Consider the following 23,820-nt stretch of genomic DNA (forward strand, 5'->3'; position numbering starts at 1 on the left):
ACGTCATTTCATTCTCTCGGTACGTTTTCACCGTGCCGTCGCTGCTTGTCCCTGTCCCCTCTGACCCCCCCGTGCCGTCACACAGCCGTGCCGGGACCTGTCGCATTGCTGACGAACTCCGTCGCCCTGGTGATGACGTGCTATGTTTATGTCCTGCAGCCGTTGAAGTGACGGGGCTGTCGCGGTCATGGCCATGTTCCGGAGCCTGGTGTCCTCCTCTCAGCACCGGCAGCACCACTCGCACCAGCCCTCGGCCACTCCGTCCTCCGCGGATAGCCTGGAGGCGCAGTATGGCTGCCCCATCTGCCTGGAGGTCTATCACAAGCCCGTGGCCATCGGGAGCTGCGGCCACACGTGAGTCACCCGGGGGGGGGGCTCGGGGGGACATTAGTAATGGCCCCAGTGCCAGTGACCCCCAATATCAGGGCCCAGCTGTGTGCTGCACCCCTAAATGGCCGCAATCCGCTGTTCTCTTTAAGTGGACTCGGCCTCTCTTTGTCCTGCATGTCACAATCTGCTGCTAAGACAGGTGTCTCCGGAGCTCTCCTCACATGTCACGCTTCACTGATCTCGCTTTATTAGAAGACCTGCCGACTGTCGTGGCCACAGTCCCTATAAATAACACAGAGGAGCTGCAGCACCCATAGGCGCGGGGATCCCCAGCTGCTGCTCATCTTCTCTTTTAGTTTTTCCTTTAAACATCAGTTTTAGGAAGTTGTAAAAATGTCACTTATTCACAGCTGTATAAAAAGGAGCAAAATGTAAGAGGATGTCTTATCACCATGGCAACCCTTGGAATGGTCTAATGTGCAGCATCATGCCATTGGTTGCTATAGTGACAGGATCACTTTTTTGAAAGGATGTCTTATCACCATGGCAACCCATGGGATGGTCTAATCTGCAGCATCATTCCATTGGTTGCTATAGTTACAAGATCACCTTTTTTGAAAGGATGTCTTATCACCATGGCAACCCATGGAATGGTCTAATGTGCAGCATCATGGCATGGGTTGCTATAGTGACAGGATCACCTTTTTGAAAGGATGTCTTATCACTATGGCAACCCATGGGATGGTCTAATCTGCAGCATCATTCCATTGGTTGCTATAGTGACAGGATCACCATTTTTTGAAAGGATGTCTTATCATCATGGCAACCCATGGAATGGTCTAATCTGCCGCATCATTCCATTGGTTGCTATAGTGACAGGATCACCTTTTTGAACATGGGACCAGACCCATTTTCTTGCACATCCGTCGTTGCGTCGGTCAGTCACATCTCCTGTGGGTCACCTTATTTACTGCCGGCGTAACTCATCCCTAGTAACCATCAGTGCAGGCTAGTGATAGCGTCTCGCGATAAAGCACATATATATAATATATAATATTCTCTCCATACGGTATTAAGGGACGGCCTCGAGAAAATGAATACATTGACAGGTTTTCTTAACAGCAGTGATGTGGTGAACGTTGTCTGTGTGCGAATTCTGTAAAGATATCATTTAATAAATAAATAAAGGAAATCAAAGCATCCTTTCCAATCGCTCCCCAGAAGTTAATTGGTAAAGTAGGCCATTTCTGGAGTCTCATCCCCGTGTATTATTAGTTGCTCTGTGTCATAGTATACGCTCCAGCGACGTTGCATTCTATTGTTTGTAAATACAGGCGTGGGATTTATAAATCTCCGCGTTTATTTACATAAAATTCCCTAAACATACACAATAATGTGTCATTTTACAGCAATGTGCCTTTCAGCCCCCTGCGCTACTGAAGAAGCAGTTGAGAGAATATGGTTTGTTGGTACGGGTGATATCCCCAAAATAAAACCCGATCCTAAATGCCACATTCTCATTAATGCTATTCTAAATAATTAACTCCCTCAATTCGAGATTTCCCCTTTAAATCAAACAATCAGTAAGAAATGTGTTTTCAGTGTAAATTCTTGCCCCCCCCCATCCTGTATCCTGATGCTGGAGGGAGGTTTTGGCTCTGGGTCTGTCCCGTTAATCCGGATTTCTTTTCCCGGTAACGGGCGGCGTGTGGATGCACGGGAGCTGGCGATCACTCTGGGCATGGTGTGGTTCTTCTCCAGGTTTTGTGGCGAGTGCTTGCAGCCGTGTCTCCAGGTCTCGTCTCCTCTGTGCCCGCTCTGCCGCATGCCGTTTGACCCAAAGAAGGTGGACAAAGCCTCAAATGTAGACAAGCAGCTCTCCTCGTACAAGGCTCCCTGCAGAGGCTGCAGTAAAAAGGTGGGTCCCGCAGACGTCTTTCTGTGTTTGCCTCAACGTGATGGCTCTGTCACCCTAACTCTGCTTTATCGGGATGTTTACCTTTGTTTTGCTTATGGCTCTATAATGGTATTGCGCTTTTAGGAGGGTTACGAGCAAGGATCATTAGCTCGGCCAGCTAGGGGGTCTTAGACTGAAACGAGGCTTTATACATCAGTGGCTAGTATACGGTTATCATCCCAGTGCCACAAGAAGGCCGTAGTTATGATTGGTTTATATAGCGCCATCATATACCGCAGGGTAAACAGAACATAACAATTTATCCTTACAGAAACTAAAGCAATGTAGATATCGAGTTATACAGACAATTTCCCGATCAGCTGATTCTCTTAGGAATTTGCAACAAAGGCGTGTCGGTTTCAACTTTATTTTTTTAATTGTGGTTCAAAAGATTTTTAAACCGCTTTCATCTCCTTAATGTTATCTCATGTAAATAAATACATGTCATGGAAATGGCCGTCTGGGTGTATATGAGTCTAGATGCTGTGCCTGTTGTTATTCTGTATATGACGTGCTCGCCATCAGCAGTCCTGTTATATCCCCCTCACGGGGTCTGTTAATGCCATTTGCTTCTGTGCTGTCTGTCTACAGGTCACGCTGTCAAAGATGAGGTCCCACATCTCATCGTGCCCCAAGGTTCAAGAACAGATGGCCAACTGCCCAAAGTTTGTTCCTGTAGTCCCTACATCCCAACCCATTCCTAGGTACTGATTATTCTTACTATAATCCCTAAAGATAGTTTGTAATATCGAGTAGCCAGACGTAAAATGTACCGGTGTAAAAGTGTAGTCACCAAGTATGTAAGAAAGTATACATTTATTAATAATCAGCTTCCTTGCTGAGTGAATGTCCCTTTTACTGTCAGTGTATGAATGGCATGTTCCTGCGCAGGAGCCAACTTGGGACTCGTTCACTGGATTGGCATCTAGAAGATTAATGTGTCACATCAATTCAGACCCACTGTAGAAAGCACAAGAAATAAAAAAGAGAAAATTGTGTAAATGCGAAATGCATCACAATAACTCATCTTCTCTTCTCTTCCGTAGCAATATCCCAAACCGTTCTACCTTTGTATGCCCCTACTGTGGAGCTCGCAATCTGGACCAACAAGAGTTAGTAAAACACTGCATGGAAAATCACAGGAGTGACCCCAACAAAGTGGTAAGAGCTGCTACCCCCTAACAGCGGTGGGGTTCATGCATCACATATACCTCATATATACCTCGCCCTGTTTATCCTCAAAGCAAAACTAAGCGAGTTACATTTAGTTCCGCTCTGTCACTGAAACAGTTCTGAGGTCGGGGTTTTTTCCATAGTAACGTTGTCATGCTGGGTAGATGCCAGGACTTGTGTCCTTTTCTGAGACAATAGAAAGCTTGGATCACATGTCTGTAACAATGCAATAGTTCTGATTATTCAGCAGACTGACACATAATGTAAATGATTAAAAGGTGCAAATGTTTGTAAGGCCATTCCAAAGCCCCCCCCCTGCACCATGAATTAATAATGACACATCCAGTGCCCCCATCCTTTAATCCTTAGATCGGCTTTCTCTGCTTTGGTTTCCAGGTGTGCCCCATCTGTTCAGCAATGCCATGGGGTGACCCCAGTTACAAGAGTGCCAATTTCCTGCAACATCTGCTCCACCGGCATAAATTCTCCTACGACACATTCGTGGTACGTATCGTCTGAACAAATGGCCCACGTGGTCTGGAGAAATGTATACGGCAGATAATAATGAAAGCATCAAACCCTATAGGACGATGAGTCTGTAACTCCACAGGTAAAACAGAGAGAGTGCGCTGTGTGCTGCGTTATCTGCTGTAGATGTAGGTGAATTACTTAAATATTCAGTAAAACTATGGAGGAGAAACGTTCGAACAAGAGATCGTAATATAAAACTAGAGGGTAAGAGGCTTAGATGTAATGTAAGGATGTTTTACTTTACTCAGAGGGTGGTAGATAAATGAAACGGCCTCCCAGCAGAAGTGGTAGAGACTAATATGTTTAGTGATTGAACTTGTTTGCGGGGAGACTCTCAGTTGAAATAGTTCCAGATCAGCTAATGCTTAGAGTGAAAGTAGAGCAGATTAGTATTAGTATTGCTTGTACCCTCATCTTTAATAAAATGTGTAGTTTAATGATGTTGAGATGAGCCTCGTGAGGAGACACGGTCTCTGCTTTCTTGCATTTGTTGAGTTGTCTCAGAGGACGGCTGTCTCTGTAACGGATGTTGACGGCTGTCTCTGTAACGGATGTTGACGGCTGTCTCTGTAACGGATGTTGACGGCTGTCTCTGTAACGGATGTTGACGGCTGTCTCTGTAACGGATGTTGACGGCTGTCTCTGTAACGGATGTTGACGGCTGTCTCTGTAACGGATGTTGACGGCTGTCTCTGTAACGGATGTTGACAGCTGTCTCTGTAACGGACGTTGACGGCTGTCTCTGTAACGGATGTTGACGGCTGTCTCTGTAACGGACGTTGACGGCTGTCTCTGTAACGGACGTTGACGGCTGTCTCTGTAACGGACGTTGACGGCTGTCTCTGTAACGGACGTTGACGGCTGTCTCTGTAACGGACGTTGACGGGTGTCTCTGTAACGGATGTTGACGGCTGTCTCTGTAACGCATGTTGACGGCCGTCTCTGTGTGTCTCTTGCAGGACTATAGCATTGACGAGGAAGCGGCCCTCCAAGCAGCCCTCGCTCTGTCGCTCTCGGAGAACTGAAGACCTCCATTTAGTCGCCAGAGTTCTTCTCGGTGCTGCCACCCATGGCCGAGGCTTGTACATTCCTTCCAAGTTTAGCCAATCACGTTTCCTTTCTCCCCATGCCTTTCTTGTTTTATTCCTATTATTTTGATAGAGGTGGAATCTTTTGGGAATAGCAGAGGGAAATGTCCAGCGTTTACGTTTGCTCAGAAAAATGCTCTCCAGTGCAGTTGACAAAAAATGGACAGCATTTCCAGGCTGTTTATTGAAACGGGATCCGCTCCCGACTTCTTGGCTCGCTTTCCATCCTGCGGCAATGTAAGGAAACCAGTCCAGGAGCCGCAAGGAGGCTGCATTGCCTTTCAGTTGGTCAGATCTCACCAAATATGCCCTGTGCTTTAACCCTTTATATGTTGGAGGAATCGGCCGCGTCGTGCTCATCCCTCCAAGGGTTAGCAGAGCGAACCTATAGAATCTGCTTATCTTTTAAGTTTCCACCTTGAAGCAGCAATGGTACCACGGCAGCCAAATCAAGCTGTCCTGCGACTAATTGATTAGTCTGGGCATCCTTTTTTTCTACCAGATTGTCTGTGACACAGCAGAGGCAGGGCTATCCTTCTACATCCCATCTTAAAACCTTCAGAAGCATTGTCAGCTCGGCCCAGCAGTGATCGCTCAGGATAAGGACAGTCCTCCCCTAGGGAAACCTCTTGATTTAGCTGGCTAGCACGGGTACCCTTGCTGCGTATGCCTTACCTCTGAGGGCTTGTTTCCGAGAGCTCTGTGACCTCCGAGGGTGGCACCTGTCTGGGAATGTCACGAATGTACAGCAGACATTACCACGTGATGACGGCGTGGTAGATAAATGGAACAGCATCCCAGCAGAAGTGGTAGAGGCTAATACAGTGAGGGAATTTAAACATTCATGGGATAGGCTTATGGCTCCTGAATCTAATGCTAGACTAGATGGGCCGAATGGGCCTTTTCTGGCATCAATTTCTATGTTTTTATTGCGCAGAGGCTGCGGCCACCAAGGAATGGCTATTTTATTGAACTATGTGCCGTCTTGCTCCATTAGTGCACGTGAGGCTAGCTTTCCGCAGTGCGTTCATTGGGAGTTATGGTGCAAAGTTTGAAAAGTGGTCTTTCATCATTGTAATCAATAGGATGTTCCGTTGGTCGCTTGGGGTTAAAAACCCTGAGGAATATGGCGCTATATAAATCAATAATAATTGGTATATATATATATATATGATGTATATAATATATTATATATACATCCCCAGTAGTGTCGTGACCAAGCAGCGTCGCAGATCTCTCTCACCGCTCGCCCCAGAGGGAAAGGCTCGATTAGTTTTATACCGGCTTTACGATAAAACGGTTTTGGCATTTTTACTGCATTAGTGTGAAGCTTTGATATTTTATAGTGTACAAAAAGTATGTATTATAAACTAAGAAAAAAAAAGGAGAAAACTGTTATTCTTCATACTGCAATGTCCGTGTTTGACTAGTAACAATAGTATTTTTATGGAACATAGGAACTTGAAAAAAAAAAAATGTCTATTTTTTTTAAAACATTTTGCAGCTTTAGGGTAAGTGGGTAAAAAATCTGGTACGGTTCAAGGAAAGACTTTTTGTTTCAGTTCTTCTTTTGGTTGTCACTATATATATATATATATATATATATATATATATATATATATATATATATGCAATAACCAAGATAATTCAAACAGGTCTGATTATGTTGCACTTTATAATTCTGTACTTTATCCAAACCTTTTGGCTTCTATAGAGGAATGCTTGGCTTGTAAGCTCAGGCTAATTTTCATTTATAAAATAATACGGCCGTAGAGCACCTTAGCCCCTTTAATTCTGATGAAGGGACGTCCACGCTGCAAAATGGAACTTTTTTCTTTTCTGTACCTACATTACCTGCGAACAATTTCTTTTTTTTTTTTCTTTGTCAGGGATTTAACCAACGGAGAGAGATCAGATGTAGATAAAACTGTGTCCCGTCCCCCCTTTCCCTCCTGTAATTTATTGTTTGTTGTTTTTTCGGAAATTGGAGTGCAGTAATGGGTGGGCGCATGCTAAGTGGTTTTTTTTTAGGAAGGGTCCCGTAATTGTCGGAAGGTTTTGGATTTGCCACCGGTGGTCATGCAGTAATGTAGCACTCACCTTGTAGTTACACTCTGTGTCCAGTAGGTGGCATAGTCACAGCATTCATAAGCAAACCCCTTATTCCACTTTGGGTATTATTTATTATTATTATTAATTTCTTTTTTATTTAAATAGCGCCAGCAAATTCCCGCTGCACTTCCTACAGTCCAAACATCCAAAGGGTCTGACTACAAAAACTACAACTGACAGACTAAGACGAAGCGATTAGGTAAAGAGAGCCCGGCTCGCAAGATTAAGATGATTTGGTCTTGAAACTGAGTCTTTAGTGGAAGGTGATACCTTTATACCCTTTATACCTTTATTCTCACAGCTTCATCCGCTTTCCTTCTGACGATGCACTTTAAAGAAAGCCAATCAAAAGAGAGATTTCAATCATACTTTGTATGGACTTTCTGCTTTGGAAGGTAGGACGGGTTAAGTGGGGTGACGGCGTAACAGGGAACGTCCGTTTTATTAATTGAACTCACTAGAACGTCTGTCTGTATTAGGATTGCCCAGAACCTTCTGCTTAATGCGGATACCCGTGTGATTTCTGGTACGCTCGGTATAGTAATAGGACACACGGCTGTAGGGGACTGCGTGTTATCTGCTGTCACGTCCCAGTGAAATGTATGGAGAGATATGTAGAGAAGGGCACAGGGGAGATAAGGATCGCCATCTTCACTATGCGGGTTATATAGGTGCCAAAGACTCTGGTACTCTGTGAACTCCTTACTCCTGTGTATTATGATGCAGTCTGACCCTGTTTCTACCCTCACCCCTTCTCTTGCCCCCCATACGACTCCATTTCCCACCTCCTTATATGCTTTTACCTTCTATGAGCGTTCATTTGGCGCTATCATTAGACATAAAATTTCCCTTTATGGTTTTGATTCGTTGTGATCTCTAAGTTAATATGAATTGGTCAAAAGGCACCTTTAAGGCTTCTGTACGTCCGGGATGCTTTGGGGTATAGTCAGTGTGTTTGGGGTCTGTACGGAAGCCTGTGTGCTTTAATTTCAATCGTTCATTTGGAACTCGATAAAACTTCTTACCTGGGGCATTTGGCGCTGGGGTAGAGTGTATATTTCCTGTAATATGTTTATAAAGTGCTACGTATTGTTACCCTTCGTGATACATTTTCCCCCTGTGCCCCCCCTCTAATCCCTGCCGTGTAAATGCCCGGTCCTGCCGAATCTACACTCTGACTCTCCTGTGAGTGAGGTGGAAGGGTTCCATGCACACCCTGTGCAGATCAGTGCTTGTATGTGCATGAAAATAAATCTCTTACCTCGTGGGAACAATGCAAATCCGTCTGTTTGGTTTCTGTTACCGGTCTGTCCTTCTCTCTATGATTGTCGTACCCCTTCGGTTCTGCGGTGCTAGCTTGGAGACGGAGCGGCGTAACCAGCCGGGTGTACGTGAGCAGACTCCGCACTCTGCCTTTAATGCCGTCGGGCAGCCACAACTCCCATGACTCTCAGCCCGCCGTCCCGGAAGCCGCGCTGATTCAGAGTGCTATAGATGTAAGGGGTTGTCTCGAGGCGTGCTGATTGGCCGAGGGACGCGTCGCGTTCTCCTAGACCCCCGTCTCTCCCCCGCGGTTGCGTTACACGGAGGGGGGGCGCGCGGAGTCGCACATGGTACGTGAATATTGTCTGTCTGTGGCGTTCATACACTGCGTCTGCGTTAATTGTCTTCTTTTTTGCATAACAGGCTGAATACTAGAAGTTTTGAAGATAAATACTGTTTTTTGGAAGCAAAACAATTTATTATGTATTTGTAGCAAAATCATATTTCTCAGTAAAAATCCAGTTTCATTCCAAAAATGTGTCCAAAATGTCTTTTTTTTTTTTCTTTCCTTTATAAAGTCTCCAAAACTTAGTGAAAGTGACTTCTTTTTGACCCGGGACATTGGGGTGCAGAGGCTGGAAATGTGCAATTCACAATTACAGGACTAATTAACAGAAAGGGTAGTAGATACCCAGCATAGCCTCCTGTCAGAGGCAGCTGTGGCTGGTGTACCCCTTTTGAGCTTTTTTCTGGTTAGGAACCCAACACAATCACATTTTTTATTGTAAAATGACCTTTAACGTATAACATATTCACTTCTGCCTGTACGGCTCCATATAAAAGGCGCTTAATATATTTCAAAAGATGTTTTTCTTTGATTGACAGAAATGCAGGTTTAATTAATCTTTCCCAAACGCCACGCGCGCGCTGGGACTGATAACCGCACTCGGGGCAGTGAGGTGTCTGCGTTCCCATTTAGGTGCGGCCTGAAGAGGTAAGTAAACTCTCAGGGTATCTTTAAGTGTTACCGCCAACACACGGCGGCCCATCCCTGTACTTACTAAATATCTGAGAGCGATCAAGAATGCAGAGCCCTGGGTGACGTCTCGGTTAACCCTCGCCACTCTCACAGCGCCCCTCTGCCTCATTATGGGAAATGAGCGCTGCTATGGAGCCATCATTGCTTTCGCCATATACATGCCTGCTGAAGGGACTTTTTTGTCCGCAGCGAGAGAGAACGTGTGACTCCAGAAGGTGGCTGGGGGACTATTTTCCAGGAAAGTAATTATGTTGCATACAGAGTCCCTGGCATTTAACACTGCTGCTGTATATATATGTATGTGTGTGTATATATATAAATATCTCCAGATTTTGGGATGGCTACGTCAAACATAATTCTGCCTGCTGCGAGATAGCGTGATAACTGCAGCGTCACACGGCTAGGATGTAATCAATACACACGTCAAGGAATTACTAGGCTTTAATCAATACATACTGCCGGGTCGTGCTCTGCAAATATGGGGTTTAACCCGGGAATAAGCAGAATTTGTGTACAGAGAGAGAAATTCCTCCCCCTGATACATGTTACATGGATCCGGGTCCTAGCATGTAGGGTATATATGTGATTTATATACGTGAGTCATTTTTAATGGCAGCGATGTGAAATGGGGTATATAACACTGCACTATGGCGGTGGATACCTGGATACTACTCCCAGTCAAGGCGACTAAATGTGTTTATCAATCCTCCCTAAAAGTCTGCGCTGAAAGCAAATCGTTAAAGAAAGCTTCTCCAAAAAGACTCTCAGATCCAGAGATAACAAGTAAATAAAAAGCGTGCCGGCGGCGGTCGTGGGTCTGATGAGTGAGTGAGTGAGTGTGCACTCGTCGTGCATGCGCTGCTTGTGATGAGTGCAGTAAGACTCTCCGGAGTCAAAGAGATTACAGCCAACGGACCCCACGCGGTGCCAACACATCGTATCCTTCATGCACCTGCTGCAGCTGGGAGCGTTCATGGAAAAAGCCCCCCTGTGCCCCCCCCCCCGCACTCGCCCCGATGCCCTATTGGCTGACGTTTACTCCGTATGCTAATTAGCCCAGAGAATTTGTACTCGGATTGTCCCCGGCTGCAGACGGCGAGGTTGGAAAGTGTCAGAAGATGCCCCGGTCCTTCCTAGTGAAGAAGCCCTGCAGCCACAGGATCCCAAACTACAGGCGCCTGCTGGGACCAAACACAGGTAAGAAGACACACCTGCCCGGGCTGAGCATAACATATAACATTACGAAAACTTTCTACGGAGATTCCTTTACTGGGGACATACATGATAAAAACTATATGATGCCGGACAAAGCGGGAGCGCACAGACGGGGATGTATGACATGGATCCGACCGCACGTTATCAGGACGGGCTCAGACAGCGTTAGGTCTGTATATAATATACAGGATCCGACCGCACGTTATCAGGACGGGCTCAGACGGCGTTAGGTCTGCATATAATATACAGGATCCCACCGCACGTTATCAGGACGGGCTCAGACGGCGTTAGGTCTGCATATAATATACAGGATCCCACCGCACGTTATCAGGACAGGCTCAGACAGCGTTAGGTCTGTATATAATATACCGGATCCGACCGCACGTTATCAGGACGGGCTCAGACGGCGTTAGGTCTGCATATAATATACAGGATCCCACCGCACGTTATCAGGACAGGCTCAGACGGAGTTAGGTCTGTATATAATATACCGGATCCGACCGCACGTTATCAGGACGGGCTCCGACAGCGTTAGGTCTGTATATAATATACAGGATCCGACCGCACGTTATCAGGACGGGCTCAGACGGCGTTAGGTCTGTATATAATATACAGGATCCGACCGCACGTTATAAGGACGGGCTCCGACAGCGTTAGGTCTGTATATAATATACAAGATCCGACCGCACGTTATCAGGACGGGCTCAGACGGCGTTAGGTCTGTATATAATATACAGGATCCGACCGCACGTTATCAGGACGGGCTCAGACGGCGTTAGGTCTGTATATAATATACAGGATCCGACCGCACGTTATCAGGACGGGCTCAGACAGCGTTAGGTCTGTATATAATATACAGGATCCGACCGCACGTTATCAGGACGGGCTCAGACAGCGTTAGGTCTGTATATAATATACAGGATCCGACCGCACGTTATCAGGACGGGCTCAGACGGCGTTAGGTCTGTATATAATATACAGGATCCGACCGCACGTTATCAGGACAGGCTCAGACGGCGTTAGGTCTGTATATAATATACAGGATCCGACCGCACGTTATCAGGACGGGCTCAGACAGCGTTAGGTCTGTATATAATATACAGGATCCGACCGCACGTTATCAGGACGGGCTCAGACAGCGTTAGGTCTGTATATAATATACAGGATCCGACCGCACGTTATCAGGACGGGCTCAGACGGAGTTAGGTCTGTATATAATATACAGGATCCGACCGCACGTTATCAGGACGGGCTCAGACAGCGTTAGGTCTGTATATAATATACAGGATCCGACCGCACGTTATCAGGACGGGCTCAGACAGCGTTAGGTCTGTATATAATATACAGGATCCGACCGCACGTTATCAGGACGGGCTCAGACAGCGTTAGGTCTGTATATAATATACAGGATCCGACCGCACGTTATCAGGACGGGCTCAGACGGCGTTAGGTCTGTATATAATATACAGGATCCGACCGCACGTTATCAGGACGGGCTCAGACGGCGTTAGGTCTGTATATAATATACAGGATCCGACCGCACGTTATAAGGACGGGCTCAGACGGCGTTAGGTCTGTATATAATATACAGGATCCGACCGCACGTTATCAGGACGGGCTCAGACGGCGTTAGGTCTGTATATAATATACAGGATCCGACCGCACGTTATCAGGACAGGCTCAGACGGCGTTAGGTCTGTATATAATATACAGGATCCGACCGCACGTTATCAGGACGGGCTCAGACGGCGTTAGGTCTGTATATAATATACAGGATCCGACCGCACGTTATCAGGACGGGCTCGGACGGCGTTAGGTCTGTATATAATATACAGGATCCGACCGCACGTTATCAGGACGGGCTCGGACGGCGTTAGGTCTGTATATAATATACAGGATCCCACCGCACGTTATCAGGACAGGCTCAGACGGCGTTAGGTCTGTATATAATATACAGGATCCGACCGCACGTTATCAGGACGGGCTCAGACGGCGTTAGGTCTGTATATAATATACAGGATCCGACCGCACGTTATCAGGACGGGCTCAGACGGAGTTAGGTCTGTATATAATATACAGGATCCGACCGCACGTTATCAGGACGGGCTCGGACGGCGTTAGGTCTGTATATAATATACAGGATCCGACCGCACGTTATCAGGACGGGCTCGGACGGCGTTAGGTCTGTATATAATATACAGGATCCGACCGCACGTTATCAGGACGGGCTCGGACGGCGTTAGGTCTGTATATAATATACAGGATCCGACCGCACGTTATCAGGACGGGCTCGGACGGCGTTAGGTCTGTATATAATATACAGGATCCGACCGCACGTTATCAGGACGGGCTCGGACGGCGTTAGGTCTGTATATAATATACAGGATCCGACCGCACGTTATCAGGACGGGCTCAGACGGCGTTAGGTCTGTATATAATATACAGGATCCGACCGCACGTTATCAGGACGGGCTCAGACGGCGTTAGGTCTGTATATAATATACAGGATCCGACCGCACGTTATCAGGACGGGCTCAGACGGCGTTAGGTCTGTATATAATATACAGGATCCGACCGCACGTTATCAGGACGGGCTCAGACGGCGTTAGGTCTGTATATAATATACAGGATCCGACCGCACGTTATCAGGACGGGCTCAGACGGCGTTAGGTCTGTATATAATATACAGGATCCGACCGCACGTTATCAGGACGGGCTCGGACGGCGTTAGGTCTGTATATAATATACAGGATCCGACCGCACGTTATCAGGACGGGCTCGGACGGCGTTAGGTCTGTATATAATATACAGGATCCGACCGCACGTTATCAGGACGGGCTCAGACAGCGTTAGGTCTGTATATAATATACAGGATCCGACCGCACGTTATCAGGACGGGCTCAGACGGCGTTAGGTCTGTATATAATATACAGGGTCCGACCGCACGTTATCAGGACAGGCTCAGACGGCGTTAGGTCTGTATATAATATACAGGATCCGACCGCACGTTATCAGGACGGGCTCAGACGGCGTTAGGTCTGTATATAATATACAGGATCCGACCGCACGTTATCAGGACGGGCTCAGACGGCGTTAGGTCTGTATATAATATACAGGATCCGACCGCACGTTATCAGGACGGGCTCAGACGGCGTTAGGTCTGTATATAATATACAGGATCCGACCGCACGTTATCAGGACGGGCTCGGACGGCGTTAGGTCTGTATATAATATACAGGATCCGACCGCACGTTATCAGGACGGGCTCAGACAGCGTTAGGTCTGTATATAATATACAGGATCCGACCGCACGTTATCAGGACAGGCTCAGACGGCGTTAGGTCTGTATATAATATACAGGATCCGACCGCACGTTATCAGGACGGGCTCAGACGGCGTTAGGTCTGTATATAATATACAGGATCCGACCGCACGTTATCAGGACAGGCTCAGACGGCGTTAGGTCTGTATATAATATACAGGATCCGACCGCACGTTATCAGGACGGGCTCAGACGGCGTTAGGTCTGTATATAATATACAGGATCCGACCGCACGTTATCAGGACGGGCTCAGACGGCGTTAGGTCTGTATATAATATACAGGATCCGACCGCACGTTATCAGGACGGGCTCAGACGGCGTTAGGTCTGTATATAATATACAGGATCCGACCGCACGTTATCAGGACGGGCTCAGACGGCGTTAGGTCTGTATATAATATACAGGATCCGACCGCACGTTATCAGGACGGGCTCAGACGGCGTTAGGTCTGTATATAATATACAGGATCCGACCGCACGTTATCGGGACGGGCTCAGACGGCGTTAGGTCTGTATATAATATACAAGATCCGACCGCACGTTATCAGGACGGGCTCAGACGCGTTAGGTCTGTATATAATATACAAGATCCGACCGCACGTTATCAGGACGGGCTCAGACGGCGTTAGGTCTGTATATAATATACAGGATCCGACCGCACGTTATCAGGACGGGCTCAGACAGCGTTAGGTCTGTATATAATATACAGGATCCGACCGCACGTTATCAGGACGGGCTCAGACGCGTTAGGTCTGTATATAATATACAGGATCCGACCGCACGTTATCAGGACGGGCTCAGACAGCGTTAGGTCTGTATATAATATACAGGATCCGACCGCACGTTATCAGGACGGGCTCAGACAGCGTTAGGTCTGTATATAATATACAGGATCCGACCGCACGATATCAGGACAGGCTCAGACAGCGTTAGGTCTGTATATAATATACAGGATCCGACCGCACGTTATCGGGACAGGCTCAGACAGCGTATAATAATGTGTGTATATATGTCACATGGGGAATTCCCACATCCGTGCTCCGTTAGAAGCGAGTTCTTTATTTTACCCCGGGCCAAACTCAGGAGACCTGCTGACTTCACTCTATGTTATGAAAGGTCAACCCCAGCGAGTTACTTCTCCATCTAGACTCTGCCCGGGACCATGCATATCTAAATGAGTGGGATTTCTTAGAAGTCCCCGCTGCCATTGACATATGCATCTTTAAGGGCTGGCTCAGCTCATCGTGAAGGAGAAGCTCAGATTTGCCGGCCCTTCATAATGCGGCGTGAAGCCATGGCGTTAGAATCAGCAGTTCTCTTCCAAATGCTTGATTTAGTGAACCGCGCTGGTCCGCGGCGGTGACTGCCACAAAGCTCACCCTTGGAGCGATCTCTTAATTTGTTTTGCGCATTCCCTGTACAGAGCTGCAGTACGGAGATCCTTCGGCCCCGAAACAGGACGTCACGGAGGAAGGGAAGCCCCCACCAGCGGTGTCACAGGAGCTCGGGGACGCTGGGCAGAAGGAAGAGTCGGATAAGACCCCCATGCAGACCAGAGTGGGGGGTCCTGAGCTATCTGTTTGCCTCAATGGACTGCCCTTTAAAGACAGTATGATCAGTGTTAAGAACAGGCCGTCGGACGGCGACTGTGATACCCCAGGGCCAGAGGCCACCTTTCTGCCGCCTCCGCAGACTGTGCCTTCATGTGTCCTGGAGGCTATGGCGTGCTCGGACTTTCCCAACGCTTATTCCATGTTCTCCGAGCAGAAGCCGTGGCACTTCCAGGGTCCGCCACGCAGGCTCTTCAGCTGCCAGCAGTGTGCCAAGGCTTACACCAGCCTGGGGGCCTTGAAAATGCACATTCGGACCCATACCTTGCCCTGTGCCTGCGGGATCTGCGGCAAAGCCTTTTCCAGACCCTGGCTACTGCAGGGACACATCCGGACGCACACCGGTAAGCTGGAGCCATTCCGATGCCGCGAAGGATAACGTTGGCTACTACTTGGTCTCTCCCCAAAAATGTTTCTAATGTACCTAATGAGAGGAAGAGAGGGTCCGTGCCCTGCTATTGGTGATTGTATAAGACCCTCCGCTGCTTGGTATAAATGCCTCTAAAGCCTTGGAGGTCCTCTTTCATGGTGGGTCTGTGGACACGGGTGGGACAATCGTACGCACCCTCGGTTGATTATTCTCTGCCTGGGAGAATCTCTTCGGACGCGCTGCCAGCTCCTGATGCGTTTGATGTGAATATAGTGTAGGGGGGTTTGCTATTCTTTCCTAAATCTTTCTGTCCATCTCCCAGGTGAGAAGCCGTTCTCCTGTTTTCACTGCGGTCGTGGATTCGCAGACCGCTCCAACCTGCGCGCTCACCTGCAGACGCACTCCGAGGTCAAGAGGTACCTGTGCTCGGGATGTGGCAAGTCCTTCTCACGGATTTCTCTCCTCGCCAAGCATCGCGATGGCTGCTGCTGTCCTTTGACTTGAGACATGGTGCTTCGTAATGGGGACTTCGACTTAAACACATGGACAAGACTTTTGTACGACCTTAGGTGTCTTGGCCTATGACATCACAAAACATCCATAAAGTGGTGTTTGGCTTATTTACTAAAATCTGCCATAGCGGTGCAAGCTGCCTCTGAAAAAGCTCCGCTCCACGTTCTCAAAGTTCTGACTTCTGCATCAAGGTATCCCACAGATGTGATGGGAAGCCGGGCGATTTACGGTACCTTCACATCTATTCAAGGGGAATCTCCCGGCTTAATGACTTACGTCGCTGCGCATCGAACGGCTCATCAGAATGGAACCATATAATATGTTGGGTTGTGTACAAGAGGATGAAGAAGACCCCAAATTCACCCGGACCCGTAACACTTCTGCACAACTACGTAGGGATTCGGCGGTGAAACGTTGTATCTACATGAGAACCAGAAGAGCCTGAAGGAATCCGTTGAATCATTGAGGAACTTCCTTTCCTTGGTTCCAGCACTGAGTGGGACGCCGGCACACGCTGGGGATGCTATAATACGGGCTCCATATAACGGACCTTCCACCTGGGGGACGTATAAACATTACGCCAAGAAGTGAATAGTACATGAACTCACATAACATGGCCTACATACCCCCGTCCATGGATCGATGCAAAGATAATGGAGTCTAATGTGTTCCATGTTATGCGTATAAAGCTGTGCCAAGTACAGGACAATGACCAGGTTACGATGATCGAGGTCACAGCGGCCCAAAAAGCTACAACGATGATGATGATGATGATCGTTCCTGAAAGGGATCGCTTCGAAAAGAAACCTCAGGCTTCTCCTGCAGCCCCCTCTGCGGCAACGAAATGCTTAATAAGTTCTGAATGCACTGAATTCTTTCAAACCTGAATGAAATGTGAACTTGGGATCATTTTAATGAAATAAAAGCACTTTTGGATGCCAAGCGGCTAGTTTGATGGGGTGTGTGTGTGTGTGTGTGGGGGGGTATTAAGATTTTAATAGTCGTCTCCGTTAAAATGTTTTCCGTTAGACATGTAAGAAATTGTTTTATGGAGCATTCCAGGAGAATTTAGAACCGATCTTGGGTGACACCTAAATAATACTAAGGATGAGTGTCGGATTCTGCGGGCGTTATGACGAAGCATCGCTCGGAGTCTGACATTTAGAGCGGGCTGGAAACAGGCAGACGGCAGACTCTAGTGGTCCGGAATGGTTTCAGGTCGCATGCAGTAGACGTGCAGGCCCTTTGATCCGTGGCCTTCTGTTATAATCGCTATAGCTCAACGTGGCTTCCAGGCACATGCCGCTGACGGTACAAATAGCTCTGCGGATACCGGCTGCCGGTCGATGCCACGAGTGCCTCCCGAGACCCCCCCACCCTCCGTCCCACGCTGACTTATTGTGCGGGGCCGTCTATTTTCAGAAGCCGCGTCTAAATATGTCGCGGCACCTGTCTCTGCAGGAAAATATTTGGAGGGTCTAAAATAAGACGAGATGCTTTCCCTCCTGGAAAAAAGTCGCCGTGGTGGCGGCAGGTGGAGCGGCTAACCGTGCCATCTCGTGCCATCTTCTTGGCTCTCCCGACTCCTGCGAGATGTTTCTATCCTTCCAAGTTCACGCCAGCAGTCGGTGGGCAGCTTGGCATCTTTTTCAGATGAGCTCATCACAGAAGACGGAACATCAGACTGAAGCTCCATTAGAGCGCAAATCACTTTAACTACGCGAAGAGACGGCGTAGATACATCGCTACCTGGAGAGGTGGCCTTGAAACGGTTACATGTGACATCATATGTACGCAAGCGATGGAACTGAGATGTCACGTCAGAATTTGGGACAGAGAACACGCACACTCGCGCTTCCACAAATCTCTAAGCGTACACGTTAAGCGCGCAGCCCTCGCCGTACCGACGGCCCGGCCCGCCGTGGCCCCCCTCGGAGGGCAGTTCCTCTGTTTATTTTGCCGAGCTCTTTGTCACGCTTCTGTTTATTGTGCGATCCCCGCTGTCTGACGTGGCGAGGTCGGAGCTGTCACAGAAATGCTGCGGTCTATAAATACCCAGCGCCTGTCCGGGGCAGGGGATTTCTTGGGAGTGCCGTGTCAGAGGGGGTCCTTTAAATAGCTTCCGTGTTACTATGTATACCCACGAGCGGCTGGCATTCGCTGACGATCTTTCCTTGCTGTGGCACGAATCTCGAGACTTTCCTGCTCCCGCTGGCCAGGGCCGGACATGCCTGCGTCACATGCCACGGTTAGCACCTGCGGGCACCACACCTCGCAGCCACTTTAACCTCCTCAATACCGCTGCAGCCACAAAACCAAAACTCAGTGGCCAAAGCGTGTGATTTACAGATCTCTAGGTTTGGTCGTTTGCCTGATTCGTCCATTGTTATAATAATGTTATAAACGGCTTCTCTATACAGAAAGTCCGCACACCTTTCATGCTCGTGTCAGAGATTTATTAAGAAGAAGAGGCTCTTGGGGGATAGAAACGTAGAATTTGCAGGCAGTTCAGACCCATAGCCGTATGTCTATCCCATGCATGTTTACAACATTCCCTCGCTTAACCTCTACCACTTCTGCTGGGAGGCTGTTCCACTTATCTACCCATGAGTGGATCCAGAGGGGACAATGGGGCGAGTACCCGCACTGAGAATGATGGCAGCATGTTCCGGTCGTAGGCATGAAGAGGTAATTCCAGATGTAGCTGTGCGGCAGCTTTCACCGCATTAACAACAGGCTGGAGGTGGCTCTTGCAGGTAGAGGGCGGCCCTGATTGATCCACCTGGGTCAGGACTGCTGGGCTGTTCAGTGATTTCCAAAGAGCTGCTTTGATGTTGCCTCTTAATCCACTCTTTCTATTAAGAAATGGAAACCCAAAAGACCCCACAAGTTTGTGTGGGGGGCTGCTGTCAACTTTCTGCCCCCTGAAAAGTCTGTTTGGGGTGAATTGGGGAATTATCTGCTCAATCAAGCAGCAGGCCAAGGCCCTGGAATATAATATTGGTTGCAGATCGGCGGAGCTCTGGGGTCTGGATTATTACACCAAAATCTACCCCATGGAGGGATTGGACTCCAGCTGAACTGTTCCAGTAAGGACACGGAGGGCCGGTGAGTGGTTTGTTGATAAGACAAGCATGTGGTTTTATTTATCAATAAATAGTTTTTTTATTTTTTCAAATACAAACTGGGCTGAAAGGGTTAAACCCTGTGTTTTATGCTGTTGTGATGAAGCATCTGAGATGTTTGCCGCTTGCTTATATGTCTTTAACAATACGATTGTGTTTGCCTGGCGATGGGCCGCACGCCGCTGTGGCACACAGAGGGTTAATATTGTAGCGCTGTTTACTCTTTGAGCAGAGTTTATGTCCATGTTCTGGGGTTTGATTCACTCGCTGGGCCGCGGCGTGCCGGTTCCCCTCTCGTGTGTGTAAAGCTGATCGTTCCAAGTTCTTGGTGCTGATGCGTTGTATATATTGTGTATATAAGTAATAATAATAGTAATAATGCCGTCTGCCATTTTTGGTTGCTATGTGGCAGTGGACCTGTGCGCATACCCGGGGCCGTGCGTCCGGTGCACATACATCCGTGCCGACCCCCTGCCCGCGGACCTGCTGCGCCTGCCCGTGGACCCGCTGCCTGTGGACCCGCAGACCCACCGCGAGCCTACCCGCTGCCCCTGCGCGCCTACCTATTGACCCTCTGCCCCTGCACGCGTACCCATTGCCCATGGACCCGCTGCCCGCTGAACCTGCACGTACCCAGCACGCTGTGTTCTCAGAGTGACTTCCGACACTAGGACTGGAAATGACCTGAAAGTCCTTGGAATGAGTTACGGGGAACCACCGCAGCGCAGAGTTTTCCAGAATGCGTTCTGCTCTGATTTCAAATCATGGGCTGAAGATCAAATTCCAAGAAGCGTGGCTGAGGGGCCGTAGAATAATTAAATCAGAAAAGGATTTATAGCCAATACAGGACAGAGCATTCACTCGATGGGTGGGGCGCGGTGGGTGCCCTACCTTCCTCGTGGCTCAGGTCAGAAGGTGAGTTTGTCACTCAGTAGGTTATAGATAAGGACGTCATCCAGTAACGAGAGTAATTTAGCCAACGATAAAACTACAGCCATGCAGAGCAGTCCTGGATCTCTAAAGAGCACCTGGGGGCGAGAGAGCTCAGCCTGGGACTGGATGGTTTTTGAGAACGCTCTCGGAAAGGAGGTTCAGGTGTTGGGTGGCATTCCCTTCAGCTTTTCCCCCCTATCTGAAGCAGAGTGAAATAGAATGGGCGCCTGGTTAGCTCAGCACCCAGTGTCCCTCTCTTCTGTACCACGTGGTGTTCCGCATGGTCTGGAATCTGGGATGGATTCAAAGAGTTGTGAACGTTCTATGGTCCACATTGCTGGTGTATCCATATGTGGCCGGTCGATCCTGGCTCATGTTTAATACTCTTATGTGTCATCGCAGAGGACGTTACCGATTGTTATCTCGTTAGACGTTAGCCGCAGAATACACACAGCAGGGATCCTTATTTATGGGTTACGGTTTTTGCATACATATCTTTAAGCGCGATTGATGACATCATCTTTATGAGGCCAGCCCAAAAAATAATTGCAGATGATAGAGACAGATCAGAGCTACGTAATAGTCATTCTACGTTCCAAGCCTCATGTTCTGGGTAGCAGAACGCCTTTGACGTGCATGTTAAATTTCACGCACTGTATTAACCTCTATAATTGGGATGTCTGTAGATACAAAGTTAGGGTTGTCCTTTTCTTGTTTGGGTGAATTTGTGACATTGCTGTCTGCGATTGGCGCTTCTTGGTGATTGCGCTGGAAGGTGGCGCTTCTTGGTGATTGCGCTGGAAGGTGGCGCTTCTTGGTGATTGCGCTGGAAGGTGGCGCTTCTTGGTGATTGCGCTGGAAGGTGGCGCTTCTTGGTGATTGCGCTGGAAGGTGGCGCTTCTTGGTGATTATGCTGGAAGGTGGCGCTTCTTGGTGATTGCGCTGGAAGGTGGCGCTTCTTGGTGATTGCGCTGGAAGATGGCGCTTCTTGGTGATTATGCTGGAAGGTGGCGCTTCTTGGTGATTGCGCTGGAAGGTGGCGCTTCTTGGTGATTGCGCTGGAAGATGGCGCTTCTTGGTGATTATGCTGGAAGGTGGCGTTTCTTGGTGATTGCCCTGGAAGGTGGCGCTTCTTGGTGATTCTGCTGATAGGTGGCCCTTTTTGGTGATAGTATGTCGCATAAATAACTGATGGAAAGACGGGGCAATCCAAGACGGTCCTAAATTAGGCTACAGGCCATCCATGCGTTGATGACGGTCTCTGATGCTCTTCTCCCTGCTTGATAGTAAACTGTCTATGAGAGCCGTTTCCATTGACTTTAGGAGAGCCATTAAACAACAAACCATGTACTTGCCAGCAGTGGAACGCGCCTGCTTACTTCATGGATCATACTCCAATGATGTTCCAGCTCAAGGCCTGCTTCCCTGCTGCCCTCACCATAATAGATTAGCGACCTACTCGCATTTAAACGCGACAAACCCATTCTCCACCCATGATCATCAATTCCTCCTTAATGGTTCCCTGGCACTTTAAATTTAATTTTGGATTCTTTTAGCCCCCTACCATTTAATTCCTCAGTTTACTCGAATATATGGGGATTTTTTATGTGCATTAGCCTTCTGCATGAAGTACAGAGCCTCACGGTGTATGCTCTGCGCCTTCTCTCTGATTAGTATTAATGGCGTAAAGTTTACATTAAATTGTCCCGGTAGTAATAAAAGTCATTGGGATACCAGCATACTTTTGGCTACGGCTTCCCTGCCTCTCCGGGGCATACCATCAGCGAGCTGGCCGTGCTCACCGTGCACGTGTTGGATGAGAATGATAATGCCCCCCGGTTTGCCCCCGCAAACCGCTCCACGATCAGCCTGGATGAGACGGCGGGGCTGAGGTCCGTGGTGTTCAGAGTCTCTGCCCACGATCCGGATCAAGGGACCAACGCCGAGCTGGTGTACTTCGCCGAGCCTACCAGCGACTACTTCTTCATCGTCCCGAAGACCGGCCAGGTGGTCCTGGTGGGGTCCCTTCTCAACGTCAAGAAGCCCCTCAACCTGACTGTGTATGCTCGGGACCACGGCCAGCCTCCGCTATGGAGATTGAATGTTTTTCTCATTGAATATCTTGCAGGTGGCGGTTGGAATCAAAGATATTAATGACTGCAAGCCAGAATTTCAGCAGCGAATCTATAGCAAGGATAACGTACCTGAAACAGTGCCTGCGGCAGCCGCTCTCTTACAAGGTTAATGTGATAGTCCTTGCTGGCGTGGGGGGGGTCTTATAGCTCTATACCCGTACACCCCACGAGATAGAATGCACTTTTCAGATGATAACTCTCACTTCTTGGTATATTAGGAGATAGCGGCTGAGAAGAGGATCTATTTGTTAATTACTGTAGGAGGTAGAATTTTATTATGCCCTTAGAAACCGAGACTGACCCTTCTCCGTTCTGGGATTGGAAAACTTTCATTTCTTAAGACTTTGTCATATTTATATAGTATAATATATAGTATTATATATGGTATAATATATAGTATAGTATATGGTATAATATATAGTATAGTATATGGTATAATATATAGTATAGTATATGGTATAATATATAGTATAGTATATGGTATTATATATGGTATAATATAATATATAGTATAGTATATAGTAGAATATATAGTATAGTATATGGTATAATATATAGTATAGTATATGGTATTATATATGGTATAATATAATATATAGTATAGTATATGGTATAATATATAGTATAGTATATGGTATTATATATAATATATAGTATAGTATATGGTAGAATATATAGTATAGTATATGGTATAATATATAGTATAGTATATGGTTTAATATATAGTATAGTATATGGTATAATATAGCTTCCAGCATCAGTCTGAAAGATGTCACCCATGCGCTGAGATACTCGGTGCTCTATTTCTATAATGCTCCTACTTCCAGAAGTGGAATTAGCAGAGTATGTATATGTGTGTGTGTGTATGTATGTGTGTTTGTGTGTTTGTGTGTGTGTGTATGTATGTGTTTGCATGTATGTATATGTATGTATGTATGTGTGTGTATGTGTGTATAAGTGTATAAATGTATTGGGTAAAATGTCATTTTCCCTTTAAGGCTTCAAAATAATTTTCACTCTGGGAAACAAAGAAAGTGACTTGTCGAGCGATCAGCAGCAGACTTAATTACAGCCGTAATCCCCAAAACTGTACGATTGTCCTACT

The 23,820-nt window shown here is 47.6% G+C and overlaps 2 protein-coding genes across 2 annotated transcripts; both read left to right on the plus strand.

The window, feature by feature from the left end:
- The first annotated feature begins 142 nt into the window (after nucleotides 1-142).
- Nucleotides 143-5,465, plus strand: RNF166 (ring finger protein 166). The gene is made up of 6 exons (XM_053449220.1): nucleotides 143-354; nucleotides 2,092-2,248; nucleotides 2,879-2,991; nucleotides 3,334-3,448; nucleotides 3,857-3,964; nucleotides 4,951-5,465. The coding sequence occupies exons 1-6, from the start codon at nucleotides 188-190 to the stop codon at nucleotides 5,014-5,016; spliced, it is 726 nt and encodes a 241-aa protein (XP_053305195.1). The 5' UTR covers nucleotides 143-187; the 3' UTR covers nucleotides 5,017-5,465.
- Nucleotides 5,466-10,592: 5,127 nt separating this feature from the next.
- SNAI3 (snail family transcriptional repressor 3) lies at nucleotides 10,593-16,513 on the plus strand. The gene is made up of 3 exons (XM_053449826.1): nucleotides 10,593-10,690; nucleotides 15,453-15,983; nucleotides 16,332-16,513. Exons 1-3 carry the CDS (start codon nucleotides 10,612-10,614, stop codon nucleotides 16,511-16,513), a joined length of 792 nt encoding a protein of 263 aa, XP_053305801.1. The 5' UTR covers nucleotides 10,593-10,611.
- The last annotated feature ends 7,307 nt before the right edge of the window (nucleotides 16,514-23,820 follow it).

The sequence above is a fragment of the Spea bombifrons genome, chromosome 10 (assembly GCF_027358695.1).
Source record: "Spea bombifrons isolate aSpeBom1 chromosome 10, aSpeBom1.2.pri, whole genome shotgun sequence".
NCBI classification, from domain to species: Eukaryota; Metazoa; Chordata; class Amphibia; order Anura; family Pelobatidae; genus Spea; species Spea bombifrons.

Excerpts from the sequence above, each read along its gene's own strand:
- RNF166 (XM_053449220.1), top strand. The coding sequence starts at position 188 with ATGGCCATGTTCCGGAGCCTGGTGTCCTCCTCTCAGCACCGGCAGCAC. Across the intron at positions 2,249-2,878 it reads GCAGAGGCTGCAGTAAAAAG|GTCACGCTGTCAAAGATGAG; the intron begins GTGGGTCCCGCA and ends GTCTGTCTACAG. Across the intron at positions 3,449-3,856 it reads GGAGTGACCCCAACAAAGTG|GTGTGCCCCATCTGTTCAGC; the intron begins GTAAGAGCTGCT and ends TTTGGTTTCCAG.
- SNAI3 (XM_053449826.1), top strand. The coding sequence starts at position 10,612 with ATGCCCCGGTCCTTCCTAGTGAAGAAGCCCTGCAGCCACAGGATCCCA. Across the intron at positions 10,691-15,452 it reads CCTGCTGGGACCAAACACAG|AGCTGCAGTACGGAGATCCT; the intron begins GTAAGAAGACAC and ends TTCCCTGTACAG. Across the intron at positions 15,984-16,331 it reads ACACATCCGGACGCACACCG|GTGAGAAGCCGTTCTCCTGT; the intron begins GTAAGCTGGAGC and ends TCCATCTCCCAG.